The following is a 17,349-nucleotide window of genomic DNA, read 5'->3' on the forward strand; positions in this document are numbered from 1 at the left end:
AAAAGGGGAATATCCAAAGGACAATGGGAGTCATTCTGACCCGTTCAAACGCTGCAATTTTTCACATTCATGCGAACGGGTCAGAACTGCGTGTGGGGGCGGCAATGCACAGGCATGTCAGGCACCAGCACCGGCCAGCACCACGGAGCGACGAACTTTACGGAGAAGCCATTCGCAGCGGCGAACGCAAGAAGATTGACAGGCAGAAGGCGGACCTGGGCGGCAACTCACCATTTTCGAAGAGTGTCGGGAAAAACGCAGGCGTGCCCAGCCGTTGAATAGGAGGGTTCCTGACGTCAGCTCCAAGCCAGATCATCGCAGCGGATAAGTTAGTCCTGAGCTGTGCAGAAACTAGAGATAAGCGGGTTCGGTTCTCAGAGAACCGAACCATACAGAACTTCACCATTAGAGTCCGGTTCCGAGCCAGGCTCAGGTTTTCCTGCCTGACTCGGAAATCCGAACGAGGTAAAACGTCATCATCCCGCTGTCGGATTCTCATGGGATTTGGATTCCATAAAAGGAGCCGCGCGTCGCGCCCATTTTCACTCCAGTCTCGGAGAGTGTAGTGAGAGAACGTGTCTCTTTCCTTAGTGTCTGTGTGGGGGCGGGAAAGTGGGGTGGCGAGTATAGTGCTGTGTTGTGCTGCTCAGTCCAGTCCATTGTAGTCAGTGTCTTATGCTGCATCAGTCCAGCCAGTCACAGTGTTGGTATCCTCTGCTGCTATTTGTCCCCAGTGCTGCTGGCTGCTGTATAAGTCCCTTGCATTTTTGCTGTTGTCTTGCATCAGACCAGGGGTAGTGTCTTGTGCAGCATCAGTCCAGTGACCAGTCACAGTGGTGGTGTCCTCTGCTGCTATATATCCAGTGTAGCTGTATAAGTCCCTTTCAGTGGTGCTGTGTTGTCCTGCATTAGACCAGGAGAAGTGTCTTGTGCAGCATCAGTCCAGTGACCAGTCACAGTGGTGGTGTCCTCTGCTGCCATATATCCAGTGTAGCTGTATAAGTCCCTTTCAGTGGTGCTGTGTTGTCCTGCATTAGATCAGGGAAAGTGTCTTGTGCAGCATCAGTCCAGTGACCAGTCACATTGGTGGTGTCCTCTGCTGCCATATATCCAGTGTTACTGCCGTATAATTCCCGTGATACTGGTGTATCATTCCCGTGTTACTGCCGTATAATTCCCGTGATACTGGCGTATAATTCATGTGGCATTGGCGTATAATTCTTGGAATACTGTCATATAATTCCTATGATATGGCCGTATAATTCCTGTGATATTGCAGTATAATTCTCGGAATACTGGCGTATAATTCCTGTGACATTGCCGTATAATTCTCGGAATACTTGCATATAATTCCTGTGACATTGCCGTACAAATCTCGGAATACTGGCATATAATTCCTATGATATTGCCATATAATTACTGTGATATTGCCGTATAATCCTCGGAATACTGGTGTATAATTCCTGTGATACGGCCATATAATTCTCAGAATACTGGCGTATAATTCCTGTGACATTGCCGTATAATTCTCGGAATACTGGCGTATAATTCCTGTGATACTGCCATATAATTCCAGTGATACTGACGTATAATTCCGGTGACATTGCCGTATAATTTTCGGAATACTTGCGTATAATTCCTGTGATACTGCTATATAATTCCCATGATACTGGCGTATAATTCCTTTGACATTGCCGTATAATTCTCAGAATACTGGTATATAATTTCTATGAGATTGCAGGATAATTCCTGTGATATTGCTGTATAATTCTCGGAATACTGGGGTATGATTCCTGTGACATTGCCGTACAATGCTCAGAATACTGCCATATAATTCCTGTGATACTGCCATATAATTCCCGTGATACTGGCGTATAATTCCTGTGACATTGCCGTACAATTCTCGGAATACTGGCATATAATTCCTATGATATTGCCATATAATTACTGTGATATTGCCGTATAATCCTCGGAATACTGGTGTATAATTCCTGTGATACGGCCATATAATTCTCAGAATACTGGCGTATAATTCCTGTGACATTGCCGTATAATTCTCGGAATACTGGCGTATAATTCCTGTGATACTGCCATATAATTCCGGTGATACTGACGTATAATTCCGGTGACATTGCCGTATAATTTTCGGAATACTTGCGTATAATTCCTGTGATACTACCATATAATTCCCGTGATACTGGCGTATAATTCCTTTGACATTGCCGTATAATTCTCAGAATACTGGTATATAATTTCTATGATATTGCAGGATAATTCCTGTGATATTGCTGTATAATTCTCGGAATACTGGGGTATGATTCCTGTGACATTGCCGTACAATGCTCAGAATACTGCCATATAATTCCTGTGATACTGCCATATAATTCCCGTGATACTGGCGTATAATTCCTGTGACATTGCCGTACAATTCTCGGAATACTGGCATATAATTCCTATGATATTGCCATATAATTACTGTGATATTGCCGTATAATCCTCGGAATACTGGTGTATAATTCCTGTGATACGGCCATATAATTCTCAGAATACTGGCGTATAATTCCTTTGACATTGCCGTATAATTCTCAGAATACTGGTATATAATTTCTATGATATTGCAGGATAATTCCTGTGATATTGCTGTATAATTCTCGGAATACTGGGGTATGATTCCTGTGACATTGCCGTACAATGCTCGGAATACTGCCATATAATTCCTGTGATACTGCCATATAATTCCCGTGATACTGGCGTATAATTCCTGTGGCATTGCCGTATAATTCTTGGAATACTGGCGTATAATTCCTATGATATTGCCATATAACTCCTGTTATTTTGCTGTATAATTCTTGGAATACTGGCGTATAATTCCTGTGACATCCCCATTTTGTGGGTCATGGTACTAGTGCACAACCAAAGATAGTACTCAGTCACTAGTGTCCACCTCCTCTGCTGCTAGTGTCAACTGTCTGCACAGTTTTCTGACAAATTGGAAAACAACCTGGTCAAAATTGTTCTCACAACAGATACATCCAGCAGCTGCACCCAACAAGCATGAACACCAAACACATGCTGCACCAGTACATATCTCACCTAGCCAGGCTCTCCCCTGCAGCAGATGGAACAACTACTGTAAAGTAGCTCTCTACCCACGTCAGCACTCCGCAACTACATCCAGTACCACATGTCCACTTTTTTAATTTCTTATCACATAACCAAAACATCCAACACACAAAAATATAAGGCCCCAGTATCAAAAATAAACCACAAACCCAAACATGGGGATGGGTGGAAGGGAATTCAGAAAGTTAGCAGGAAATAAAGAGGAAGACAAACAAAAAAAGTTACATACTGTACCTCATTATATAACATAACAACGTAAACATATAAAAAATGACTTATTTTATTTTATAAATAATATCCACCTGTTCACAAATAATGATCAATAAAGTTGGCTTCTTCTTTTATATAAAAATAATTTATTACAAAACAACACGCAACATGAAAAACATAAAAATATTGCTCCTGCAGTGAGATTCGTAGGTCTAAACAAAAGGGTTATATCAAAGATTGCAGTTTATCTATATCAATCCAATCTACAAACATTAAAAGTTCAATCAAGATTCCATAAAAGCTTAGCAGTACACCTGCAAATATTTAGGATCTTATCTCACAGCATAATATTGTCAGTCCCTGCTCCCAGGTATCGCAATGGGCTCTTATATTAGAGATCGGATCCAAATCTATATAATAGCTAAGCAATGGATACATATGCAGTAGTTGAGGGTCCTTTATAATAAACACAAACAGGCACCTGTTGTTGTCCTATAAATGTTCAAACGATCAAAGGAGGTGGCACCTTGTGCATATAGGTACAAAGCCACTGAGAACATATGCTGCTTGTTCACCTCATTATACAGTATAGTCTCACTAGACTTGTCCCAGCTAGGTGACTGGATATTAGCCAAAAAGCTAAGACCCTCACTACAACTAACCCTCTCTCTTCCCAATGTTCCAGTTACAACTTGGTCATTTATAAGCCTCAGTCCTAGATCCAGCTTATTGACTGGGCATTAACCAACATGCTAAGACCCTCAATAAAATAAGCCCTCACTTTTTCCAATGTATCAATGTGCCAGAGTTACAATCACCAGTGGTGAGTGGTGCCGAGAGGGGGTGGGGGGCGGTGGGGACTAAGTAACCAGGCACGGGCATGCTGGAGGGGCCTGGTGTGCGCACCCCACATTGAAAACCAAAACTCTGCCCCCGTGCCAGAGTCTTTGCTCTCTAGTGCACATGATTCATCTTTCCAAATATGACTGGGAAGATGGAGCCGGACCTGCAGCCGCTCATCCCCCCCCCCCCACCCCTCCCAGATCTGAATGGTTCCCCCCTTTGGACTGCACAGGGCCACATTGCAGCCCTGCAATTTTTCTTTTTAATTATAGATTTTGTGGGAGACATGGGTACGCCGCCCTGTTTATGCCACCCCACATTCAGAAGTACATGAGCCCAATTCTGCTCTGTGACCCTGACAATCACAACCTGGTCATTTATAAACCTACGTCCTAGATGGCCTTGTATTATTTTATTATGCTGTTTATCTACAGTATGGTGTTTTCAGTTTCAAATTAAGTACTATTTATTTTTCTCACACACATTGATTTTCTTTTGAGTTTCTTGTTTTAATGCTTCATATATATTTTAAACTATTTTCAATTCTTGATAAAATTAATATACGGTTTTAGTAAACCTCACAGTTTTTAAACTAAATACATTAATGAATTTATATTCTGCCTGGATGCAAGTACCTGTTATCACTTAATGTCAAAAGACATTTATATGTTTAGATGTTAAGCCTGGAAGGCTGAAAGCCTATTGGCATAGCTAAAGGCAAACGTCTAACTTTGCAGAGTAAAATGTAATGTAATGTTTGAGTATACATTATGGAAGGCTTTTAAGTAGTGCATACATTATATATCAGATGCCACCATTCAGTAAGTTGTATAAAAGATTTTTATTCAAGAGGACAATCCTGCCTATTAGAAGAAAACAAATGGATGTGGACAATAACACAGCTCTTACTAGTAAAAGAAGTGTAGAATTTGCTGTGACAATTAGAATAGAAAATGCACTTGTGAAAACTGATTTATAAGCAACATTACACATAATGCACTCTTTATTCATAACATAAGGGTCATTTATGCATGTGCTCAGTGAGCGCTTTAGTAAAATCACATCCCTATGGTTGTGCCAAAGCTAACAATGTCAACATTCAGACAAAGGTCTAAGGTCAGTGGTCTGCTAAGAGGAGTTGGCCATGGTGAATGGCTGAGAGAGGAGTTGGTCATGGTGAATGGCTGTGAGAGGAGTTGGCCATGGTAAATGGCTGTAAGAGGAGTTGGCCACGGTGAATGGCTGTGAGAGGAGTTGGCCATGGTGAACGGCTGTGAGAGGAGTCGGCCCTGGTGAATGGCTTTGAGAGTAGTTGGCCATGGTGAATGGCTGTGAGAGGAGTTGGCCATGGTAAATGGCTGTGAGAGGAGTTGGCCATGGTGATGGCTGGGAGAGGAGTTGGCCATGGTGATGGCTGTGAGAGGAGTTGGCCATGGTGAATGGTTATGAGAGGAGTTGGTCATGGTGAATGGGTGTTAGAGGAGTTGGTCATGGTGAATGGGTGTGAGAGGAGTTGGCAATGGTGAATGGTTATGAGAGAAGTTGGCCATGGTGAATGGCTTTGAGAGGAGTTGGCCATGGTGAATGGCTATGAGAGGAGTTGGTCATGGTGAGTGGCAGAGACTAGGGGGCCTGCATGTGGGCCCCCCTCTATAAAAATGCCTTTGCATCTTGTGTAATGGTTAGACAGTGCTTACACTGCCTGCTATGCAAGAGAATATAATATATAATTGGGGGGTTTCATGGGCTATAGTGTGTAGATGCTAATACTGGGTACACAATAAGGTGACAGATCGGCCATTTGGCTGATCTGCCGACCTATCTGATGATTGGTTAGTGCATACACACTTACCAATTGTCATCCCGAAGTATCATGATTCTTGCCTGACATTACAACTGGGGCACAGACATATCTCTGGTACACACCTGCTGACGCACACATGATATATTGGCTGTTCAACTGACTGTCACCCTGCAGGTGCCCGCCGCTGCAGCAGGCGCTGGAGGCTGCATGGGCACCCACTGCAGCCGACACAAGGAGACAGACAGACAGACGCTAGAAGTTCTACTTGAACTCTAGCATCTGGAGAACCGCAGGGAGACAGACGCTGGAGGTCCTACTTGACCTATATCATCTGATAGTTCCGGGAATGCTGGCTGTGGGAGAAGATCCAGAATTGCATCTTCTCCCATGTAAACCCCTGACAACGAGCATGAACACACTGGAAACAAGCAGGAAACCCCTGGCAATGAGCATGAGACCCCTGGCAATGAGAATGGAGCCTAGAGCATGAAACCCCTGACAACAAGCTTGAAACCCCTGGCAATGAGCTTGAGACCCCTGGGAATGAGCAGGAAACCCCTGGCAATGAGCATGGAACCCAGAGCATGAAAGCCATGACAAAGAGCATGAAACTCATGACAATGAGCACGTAACCCTTGATACAAGATAGATAGACAGAGAGACATTGACTTTGTTTACAGTGTGTGTAAAGACACCTTGCCTCCTTTAAAGTGGGAGACTAAAGCCTAATTCAGAGCTACACAAAATGCTGATGTTCATGTAGTTGGGCAACACACACGTGAACATTTGTAAAGCATCCACTGGTGCATGCATTAAACAGAGTGTACTCATATTGTTGTGATCAGTACAGATGGTATCAGAATTGTGAAGAAGTGATGGACATTTCCGAGAAGTGACTGTGAGGTCACTAAAAATGGTTTATTCAGCAGCCATATTTGTAATGGGACCTTTGCCATGAAATTTTCACCAAATGTCAGCAACAACCCATGCAATCCACATATGCAAAGAAATCAAACCATAGATGTCCATAAATTAAGTTATGTGTACTAATATGAAATGACACAGGGAAAAAGTATTGAACACACTTACTGAAATGTATTTAATACTTCATATAAAAGCCTTTGTTGGTAATGACAGCTTCAAGACACCTCCCTACGAACTCTGATCATTAGTTCTTTCCATAGATTTTAAATTGGATTCAAGTCAGGTGATTGGCTGGGCCATTCTAGCAGCTTTATTTTCTTTCTCTGAAACCAATTGAGAGTATTCATGGCTTTGTGTCTGGGATCATTGACTTGATGAAATGTCTACCATCATTTCATCTTCAGCAGCCTGGTAGATGGCAGCAATTATGAAGAATGTTTGGGTACATTTTTCCATTCATCCTTCCTTCAATTACATGAAGTATGCCCGTACCTTATGCCGAAAAACATCCCTACACCATGATGTTTTTGCAATGCCATTTCTCTTCCAAACATGGTGTGTATTATGAAATATTCTACCAGTATTTCACAGTCTTGTCCAAATGTTGTGCAGCAAACTTTAAACGTGCTTAAACATGCTTTTTCTTCAGCAATGGAGTCTTGTGTGGTGAGCGTGCACACAGGCCATAGCAGTTGAGTGCATTGCTTATTGTTTTCTTTGAAACAATTGTACCTGCTAATTCCAGGCCTTGGACAACTCTTCTGATAATTCTTTTCACTCCTCTGTCAGAAATCTTGCGAGAAGCACCTGGTTGTGGACGGATTATGGTAACATGTTCTTTCCACTTCTGGATTTTGGCCCCCAACAGTGCTCACTGGAATAGTCAGAGGTTAAGAAATCCTTCTGTAACCAATGCCATCAGTATGTCTTGCAACAATAAGGTTGCGAAGGTCTTGAGAGAGTTTTTTGCTTTTACCCATCATGAGATGTTTCTTGTGTTACCCCTTAGTAATGAGACACCTTTTTATAAGCCATCAGTTGGGACTGAACCAGCTTATATTAATTTGCACTGACAAGAGGCAGGATTGCTTTTTAATTACTGATAGATTTCAGCTGGTGTCTTGGCTTACCAAGCCTTTTTGCTCCTCCCTTTCTTCATGTGTTCAATACTTTTTCCCTGTGTGATTTCACATTATTACACATCATTTATGGACATCTATGGTTTGATTTCTGTGCATGTGTGGACTGCATGAGTTGTTGCTAACATTTGGTGAAAATGTAATTACAATAGCCCAATTACAAATATATTTACCGAGAAAAATGTTGATGTGTTCAATACTTATTTTACCTACTGTATGTTTCTGTGTGACTATGTAACGTATATGTCTCTGCATTTGTGTGTCTTTAACTATGTACTGTGTGTGTCTGTGTATATACAGTATGTGTCTGTAACTTTGTACTGTATGTGTCTGTGTATATATGTGTCTGTATATATATGTGTCGGTGTAACTATGTACTGTGTGTGTGTGTGTGTGTGTGTGTGTGTGTGTGTGTGTGTATATATGAGTCTGTGTAACTCTATTCTTTGTTAAACTGTATATACCCTATGTGTCTATGTAATTGTATATAAGTGTATGTGTACTGTATGTTTATCTGAATAACTGTATATGTGTGTTTGTGTAACTCTGTATATATGTGTCTGCCACCATATTGGCGGAATCCTGGATGCAGAGTGGGTGAGCGTGTGGGCAGGCAGTTCCGAATCAGACTGCAACGCTCTCTGTATAATATGGCGGTCACTATGACACTCTTCATAATATGGTAGTCACTACACACTCTCATATAGGACAGTCATTGCACACTCTCTGCATTATATAACGGTTACTGCAACACTCTCTATATTAAATGGCGATCACTGCAGTGCTTTCAGTATTCTATGGTGGTTATTTAATTGGTTATTAAATTGCTCTCAGTATTGTCTGGCAGTCACAAAATAGCTCTCAGTATTAGTGGCAGTCACAAAATTCCCGTCAATATTGTCTGGTGGTCACTAAAATACTCTCTATTCTCTGGTGGTCACTAAAATGCTTTCTGCATTATCTGGCACTCACAAAGAATGCAGATGGAATGAGTGATTTTTACGCTACTGCACATTCATCATTGACTGAGATTTCACTCAGCACATGCATCATATTAGCAGTCCAAAGTTGCATGGATCTGCAGCCATGGACAGCAGTGAGCCATTACATATTAGTGGAAAATGGAATGTAACTGGATGGGGAGTACTGAGTCGCATGAAACAACTAATTTTCATAGGACTGTTATAGGCATGTCATTCCTTTTACGAGATGGCATGGGGAACCCAACATCTATCTTGTCTCCGGGCGACTGGAATGAAGTTATGCCACTGTACAGATGTGTCCTCATACACCTATCTTTTTTGCAACATATGGCGCAAGATGTCTGGCATGACACAAATGCTCCACTGCAATTCTTGTGCTTGAATTATTTTTCCTAAGTTTTCCATCTTAATTTACTAATAGTGCACAGTAGCTAATACTGAACTAAGTACTTAGGATTAGTACTTTTTTGTCTCAAAAGAATTGATATAAAGGAGCAGAGTTAGCATACCTATGCATAGGGCGAGTCACTCATATAGGACCTCTGTCTTTTGCCTTCTTACCCAGATTGCATACTTTTTCTTGAATTTGACTAATAGTTTACTATGTATTTAGGATAGCAGATTAAGATACATATTTTAAGAAAAAGTTACATGGCACGTGTGCAAATCACAACATCCGTGACAAGCCAAAGATGGCTAGTTGGCACAATTTAAGGATATTTGTATGTGGAAACATCTGTAGATCCAAAAAAAGTATTTCTAATGTAAGGTACTGAAACTTTTTGCAGTGATTACTTTAGGTCGAGATTTCTCAGGGGATCTTTGGAATAAATGAGAAGTGATAACCCTTACCTATGTCATGTGTCAGTACATATCAACAAAAAGGGCCTATTTATGATAAGGGGCAAAGTTTTGTCTACTAGATCAATGGACCTCCATTAGTGATAGATTTTCAATGATAGTAAAGCCTATTTTACAAGGAATAGCAATCCATGTTCTGGTATCACTATCTCAGCTGCATTGGACAATAACTGCTTTTAGGCAGATGCATCACACAGTGTCGAACTGAGGCATGAAGGGTCCACCAGGGAATGCAGCTACCACAGAGAGACTTGACCAACTATTGGGACATGCAAAAAACAGGCTCTCTTTTTTAAAGATGGGTAAAGGAGTGTTTCAGGGCCACCCATCTTGACTGGCAGGAGAGCAAATAATTGTGTAGTTTCCATAGGAAAAAGGTCATCCATGATCTTGCTCCATCAAGTTACTGACCCCTAGATGAGGGGATGGAGCTCTCAGGCAGTAGGGCCCACTGGAGATTTCTCCTGTACACCTGTTGGTCAGTCTGACCCTGGCATCACACCAAAATGATATGACATCAAAATGCCTCCTCCGACTTAGTGGAAGGAGCTGGGTGCTGCTCTATGTCATTCTAGTGCAGCACCTGGCTCTTGTCACTGAATAGGAGCTGGCAGTGAAGGCAGAGTCTCTGGGGGCAGCACAGCATCTCAGGATATACTGGGCACACCCCCACAGTGATGTCATCGGGTGCTTCCCGTAAGATAACGCCCTCTTACAACAAGACCATGCCCTCAGATTGAGGTAAATAGGTCTTCCCTTAAGGCTATGCCCTTTATGCTAGGCCATGTCCCCTTTTCAGGCGTGCATGCCTTTGTCATACATGGGAAGCTATATTGTGTGCACCAAGTGTCACCAAACCTAGTGACGCCTATGCTTCTAGAACTATTTTTATTTTTTTATTTGATATCCCTCTCACACTGGAGTGATTCAGATGTAAAAATGTGGTAACCAGCAAATCCAATGAAATAAGGTTTCCTATTCGATGTATTGTTTCACTTTGGGACTATTTCATACCTTCAAAACAGGGTTGGGTGCCCTTACATCTTTTCTGTAAGCGGATGGTTGAGAAAGAATATCATACAAGGACAAATTAATAATTACAAATGCATTATTGATATAGTATTTAAAATTGTAAGAAAACACAAATCATTTGTTTTTATATCTTAAACACATTGAAATGTGTGTGTGTGTGTGTGTGTGTGTGTGTGTGTGTGTGTGTGTGTGTGTGTGTGTGTGTGTGTGTGTGTGTGTGTGTGGGGGGGGGTTACCTTTGCAATATTCTGGTCACTCTATGAAGTAAATTAACTGACTCTTACCTGAACTAAATTCCATCCTTTTAGAGACTCAGCAATGATAGAAGTTACCGAAGGGCATACTCCACCAAAAACCATCAAGTGATTAGGTCCATACTTGATTGCATCATAAAACGACTTTAATCCTCTTGCATTGTCACACTAAAGAAAATAGAAAAATAAAAATATATGATAAATATATGATAAAACATGTCTGTAAATAATAATAGTGGCACGGTTTATGAAGGGAATGGTTGCTATGAGGCCTGCAGTGAAATACAGTTTTACAAATCTGTCATTTTGAGTTTGCCTAAGAGGCCTATTTATCACAGTCCACATGCTGATGTGTGGTGAACAAATCTGCCAATTTGCAATGTGATTATTGATTACATTGTATGGATGTATCAATAACGTCATGCAGGCACAGAGCTTGCGAGAAAGCTCTGTCTCTGAGATGCAACTCCGCAGTCATATTGAAATACCCTGAGTATGTGCTGCGCATGTTCCAACATTGCTGCCACTGCAAACTCCGGGACTCCACCCTCATCGCTATTAATCCGCCCCCCGCACCAGTCCACGACGCCACCGCTTTTCATACTCACCAGACCAGAGACTGGTGAACGGAGGGATGCCGGTCTTCACATCCTCTTCCTGCTGTGACCCCAGGGTGCTGTAAAGTGAGCTGCCACTTTACAGCATCACTTAACTTTAAGTGCAAGAGGATCCGATGACCGGCCACTGGAACACTGATCACCGGCCCCTGGGTCTGGTAAATATGATTTTTTTTTTCACAATGAGCAGCTAGTGTGTCTATCGGACACACATTGCTGATCAGACTGCTTGGGTCCTAGCACAGCTTTTTCTGTATGCGGGCAGAGAAAGCTGTGCAGGAGGCAGCATTTGGCAGTGTGACCTGTGATTACACTATCTGAAGATAGCGTTGTTATCACAGGGCTCATTTGTTTTTTGTAAATTCATCCAGAACGCATTTTCCATTATAAGTATGGGAAATGTGATCTGATTGCTAAAATAATGAGAATTAAAGAGTTTGGAGCATTTTTCACGAAAACTTCTCCAAATGCCCTTTAATACTGTACATTTAGTTGATACTAAAATAATGTGGAATCGGTATGAAAACACACTTTTTCACATTATGTCTGTAAAAAAAATGTTAATAAATCTGCTCCTTGGTGAGAAAGTTACATTTTGCAACCAACTGTATCTAGAACAGGGATGTAGTTATGTGACCAGCAGTAGGGGGCCGGCGGTCACTATACTGATGCTGGGATCCTGACCGATTGCCAGCACGACAGTCGACATGCCAACTAACAGGGACTATTCCAACTCCTGGGTGTCCACAACACCCTTAGAGTAGGAATAGAACCTGTGGTGAGCGCAGCTACGTTGCATTTGCCAATATCCCCCACCCCCTGCCAGCAGTCTAAAGCTCAGTATCCTGGCGTCAGTATGGTGATCGGCGACATCCCAAGCACCAGTCACCCAAACCCAACCCAACTTCTTCTTATAAACAAAAACTTAACACAAAAACTTACTGCACTGTTAACTTGAACTGAATTTGCTGTATTAAACAATAATTTTCTTTGGGACTCTTGAGCTATTCTGTTCCAGTAGACTACAAATGCATCAGTTATATTTGTTGCAAAATTTCCAGTAGATTTAGCTATTTGGGTAAAGAGGTGTAAAGGGATAAGGGGATTAGGTAGTACTCATCAGTCCATTGTATGTTTATTCTGCTAGAGGTGCATAATTTGCAGGATACTGTATAATGTTTGTAATGTAAATATTACCTGTCTATTAATTAATATTAGTCATTATTAGTAGTTTTACTCTTTGCTGGAGGTTTTTATTTTTAGTGTGAACTGTAACGAGAGTAAGCTTTTGTAGCACCTATAACATATTCTAGGCATTCTGTGTGAGTATTGCGACACTGGTGATTTCTCAGCTGTGAAATATCAATTTAAGAGCAATTTTTTTTCTCAAAGTAGTACATATGCAATTAAAAATTGCTATTCTAGATAGTGAGTTTATTTTTGTAACTTTTGAGCCTTGCCATGCAGAGAAAGAAAAAAGTAAACTGGTATATACCGTTGCTTCTCAGGTGTGAATATTAGAGATAATCAAAATAGGTCTAAAAGTTTTAAAATGTGCAATAGATTCTTGAACTTAGACTAAAACATTCTAGCTAAATCTGCCACATAGAATTAGCTGTGTTTGACCTGGTTTAAAAATGTTTGAGGTACAGTATATCAACACGATAGACCTTGTTTGAGGTTAAAGTACCAAACTGAACAGTACTTTTTTGTCTTTCCATGAGAACTTCAAACTTGAACATTACTAACAAAACATAGCAAAACAAAACACTCTTAAACACGTACGAACCAACTTTGGAGAATATAGGATTTCTAGGGGAAGGGGGGTTTCCAAATATGAAATCCATATTCTCCCACTTTGTGTAACATTGGAGCAAGTGTAAGAGTATGGTAGAGCGGGAGAAGAACCTAGTACAGACCCTGAACATACATATTTACATTGGTCTTTTTATACATTGGATAGTGTTTGGAATAGAGTATTAATAATTAACTTTATAGATGGTCTATACTATAGGCTGTATAAAACATATTTAACTAATATAAATAAAACAAGTGGTCAGGAAAAGGTTAAACACCCCATAATAAGTAAATTAATAAATACACATACATAATAGAATTAGTAGGAGACCGAACTGCACTTTCTAAGCACACATTCTCCCACCTCATGGTAAGGTGCCTGTCTCTTGGAAGCTACTCTCTGGTCCAGAGCACCGATTGAGCACTCAAATCCACACACACAGCAAACTTGGTAGAAGTAGCTGCTACCACTCTGTCCCTTAAACTGCATGTTGTGCCGGCAGATATAGTAATCATATTATATACTTTTGCTATTGTGGCTATAATTTGTCCCCCCCCCCCTCCTCCTCGCGCGATTGCCTATAAACTCATATGTTTTATATGAAACAAAGATAATGCTGCGCTTGTTATAAGCAGCTCTTATAAAAATGGTACTTAATTTAAAAATAAAAAAGAGCGCTAGGGTGTATGGAACAAAATAATTAAATGTTAGAACTTGCGGCACCTGTAAAAAAAGGGTTGGTTAGTATCAATAATGTTTACACTCTTTTGAGTGAATAATTGGGTAGCAGATGTTACACGTTTTCTTTTGTATGTGGTATGATGGCTCTTATCCCTATCTTTCCCTATCCGGAGTGATGGCTGAGCGGCTGTTAGATGGTGGCCGCTTCCGTTGTTGAGGCCGATGGCAGGGCTCCGGCGTGCTTTACCTCCGCTGCGTCCAGCGGGCTGTGGAATGCACGCTGTCAGTCTCTTCCTCTAGCTATGGGTGATGACGTCTCCGTGATGCGGCCAGGCTCGGCTGTGTTTAGCGCTATCCCAGATGAATGTTAAGAGTGTTGAAAGTTCTCCAAATGGTTCCAACGCGTTTCATGTGACAGCAGCGCACTTTTTCAAGGAGTGTAATTAAAAACTATGTTTTTATTTTGGTTATTTATTACTAAAAATACCGGAACTTCCGCCCGGAAATGGTCATGCCATTTAGCGGGAACCACATGTTCCTAAAAAATTCATTAAAAATATATTAAAATTACTAATACATATTTTTAGGTGCCACAGGTGTACGGTTCTAATAGATTTTAACATATAATGTTCTTATGAGGAAAGAAATATAGTATTATTTTTTATTTTTTACTATAATAGTAGGTAAGAGTTTATTTTATTCTTACATAAAAAAGGGGAAAAGGGGTTTAATTCATTTATATTTTATACTACACTAAAAGAAAAGGGTTTAATTCAATATCTACGTTTAACCCTCTTGGTGTTAAAGTTTTTAGATCGAAGATCCATTTTGTCTCCACTTTTTTTAGTTCTTCTGCTATGTCTCCTCCCCTCCAGTTTTTTTCTACTTTTTTGATGACCAAGAATTTCATTCCAGCTGGATTTCTGTTGTGTACCTCCGAAAAATGTTTTGATACATTATGAGCTGCTAATCCTCTTTTTATATTATTGATGTGTTCCGCAAATCTGACTTTGGCTGTTCTTTTTGTTTGTCCAATGTATTGTAATTTGCAAGGACACTCTAAAAGGTAGACGACACCTTCTGTTCCACAACTAAGGAATTGATTAATGTGATATGTTTTTCCTGTAGATGTGGATTTAAAACTTGGTTTTTTTTTTTTCACTAATAGTACACGCTTTGCAATTTAAACATTGATGGAAACCTTTCATCGTAGGGTTATTCCCATTCTTTTCTGTTTGGTGAAGATGGCTTTTCACAATCGTTTGTTTCAGTGATTGTGCCCGTCGATATATAATTCTAGGTTTCTCTGGTAGGATCTTCTTTAGGGTTCCGTCCAATTGTAAAATATGCCAATGTTTTCTGATCATATTTTCTATTGGTGCTGTATTGCTAGTAAATTGGGTAATGAAAGGTAGCTCAATCTTGGTTTCCTGTTTTTCTCTATATTTGATAAGTTCTTTTCTGTCAGTGTCGGTTAATCTTAGAATGTGTTTTTGAATTTCAAATTCTGAATAGACTTTTTCTATGAAATTGTTTTTAAGTCTTTCATATGTTTTATAGTCTTTTACTTATACTACTTATCTGTGAGCTGTGAAATTGAAGTTTGAAGCCTGAGTTTGAACTTCAAATTCAGGTTAGCATCTAGTAATTATAAAATACTAGTTTGACCAAAAGGTATAGTTTGATCAAATTTGAAACTGGTTTGAATACTTTGAGCGTTTTTATTGGGCTTGTTCTGTGTGTCAAGCAATTGTAAGATACAGTACCACTGATTTAAATAAGTTACATTTCAGTGTTGTATAATCCTCATTCTAGCAAAAACAATCAGATAACCAGAGAAATACTGCTTATGTAACATCTTCTAAACACATCTGCTGCACGTCTATGGGAACATAGTTCCTTCAATTATAGGACTTAATTTACCTAAGATAATAGCTGCTAAAAAAATCACCTTTGTGACAATGGCCCTCATTCAGCTTCAGTAGCAGATTATTCTAAATCTCAAAATCTACTACTGAAAAAATATTATGCTGTGGGGCAGGGCCGGATTAACAATGGGGCTGATGGAGCTGCAGCTCTAGGCCCACCCTCTAAAACAGGCCCACAATGTGCAGATGTCCTTGCTGCTGTAGACACTGCAGCATCAACGACATCATCTGACATACCCCCGACCCCTCTGACATCCCTGCTCCCTCTCCCAAAGTGGTGCACGCAGCTGCCAGACTCACTTTTTTTGTTTCCGTGTATTGGAGCCTCCAGTCGCGGTCCTCATTTAAGTCCCGCCCCTACCAGACTTTGACCACGCCCATTTATTGACCAGTGAATCGCTGTACAAGGGGGCGGGGCCTAATGCTACTTTGCACTCGGCGCCCCCTTCCCATCAGTGATACATCCTGCACTTGGATGGCCTGTTGCTGCTGCACAATTATTGGTGAGTAACCACCCTCTTACCTTTAACACTTGGGCCAGCAATTGCCCTCTCCTTTCAGGTTCTCACTAAAATGATTTACATAACATGACAAAAATATCATTGTTTACATGTGTTATGATCTAGCAGGCTATAGGAATTGTAGACTTTTTAATATCATGGGAAGATTTTTTTTATAAATCTATCTACTGTATTTACTGTATTTATCTATAATAAATATATACTTTATATATACATGTATTTTAATAAAAGACTGTTTAATATTAGTGTGGCATATTAGATTAGTTAGAAACTAGTAGTAGGTATGTGCATTTCACTGCGGTACAATGGAACGCAAGTGTATTAGATCAGTCAGGAACCAGAAGTTTTTGCGGTCGACCACTGGTCAATGGAACGCAAACACTGTGCTCCTGTTTGTGTCCATCCTCAAACGAATTCCCAGTGCTCTTATCATCAGCGGTACAAGAACCGGAAATGGAAGTTACGTATGCGTTCCACCAGCGCTAGATGGAAGACAAACAGGAAGCACGGTACCGTGCTCCTGTTTGCATCCATCTATAAACTAACCCTTAACGCTATATGAGTTTACATTGGAGGGCAGCATACTAGGAGTGAGATCGGACTTCATTCAGACTGAGTATAAAACAACATT

At 40.6% G+C, this 17,349-nt stretch overlaps 1 protein-coding gene across 3 annotated transcripts in view; it reads right to left on the minus strand.

The window, feature by feature from the left end:
• The window catches only part of GABBR2 (gamma-aminobutyric acid type B receptor subunit 2), a 1,221,295-nt gene that overhangs the window by 857,998 nt on the left and 345,948 nt on the right, over window positions 1-17,349 (minus strand). Inside the window, exons 2-3 of one of the 3 annotated variants that reach the window (XM_063922931.1) lie at window positions 12,733-12,860; window positions 11,204-11,341 (exon numbers count right to left, since the gene is read on the minus strand). In XM_063922931.1, coding sequence (XP_063779001.1) covers window positions 11,204-11,341; window positions 12,733-12,860 — 266 coding nt within the window. Of the gene's footprint in view, window positions 1-11,203; window positions 11,342-12,732; window positions 12,861-17,349 lie in introns of those variants that run through there. The other 2 variants (XM_063922929.1, XM_063922932.1) reach the window with 2 other exon arrangements.

Source organism: Pseudophryne corroboree, chromosome 5, assembly GCF_028390025.1.
Source record: "Pseudophryne corroboree isolate aPseCor3 chromosome 5, aPseCor3.hap2, whole genome shotgun sequence".
NCBI lineage: Eukaryota > Metazoa > Chordata > Amphibia > Anura > Myobatrachidae > Pseudophryne > Pseudophryne corroboree.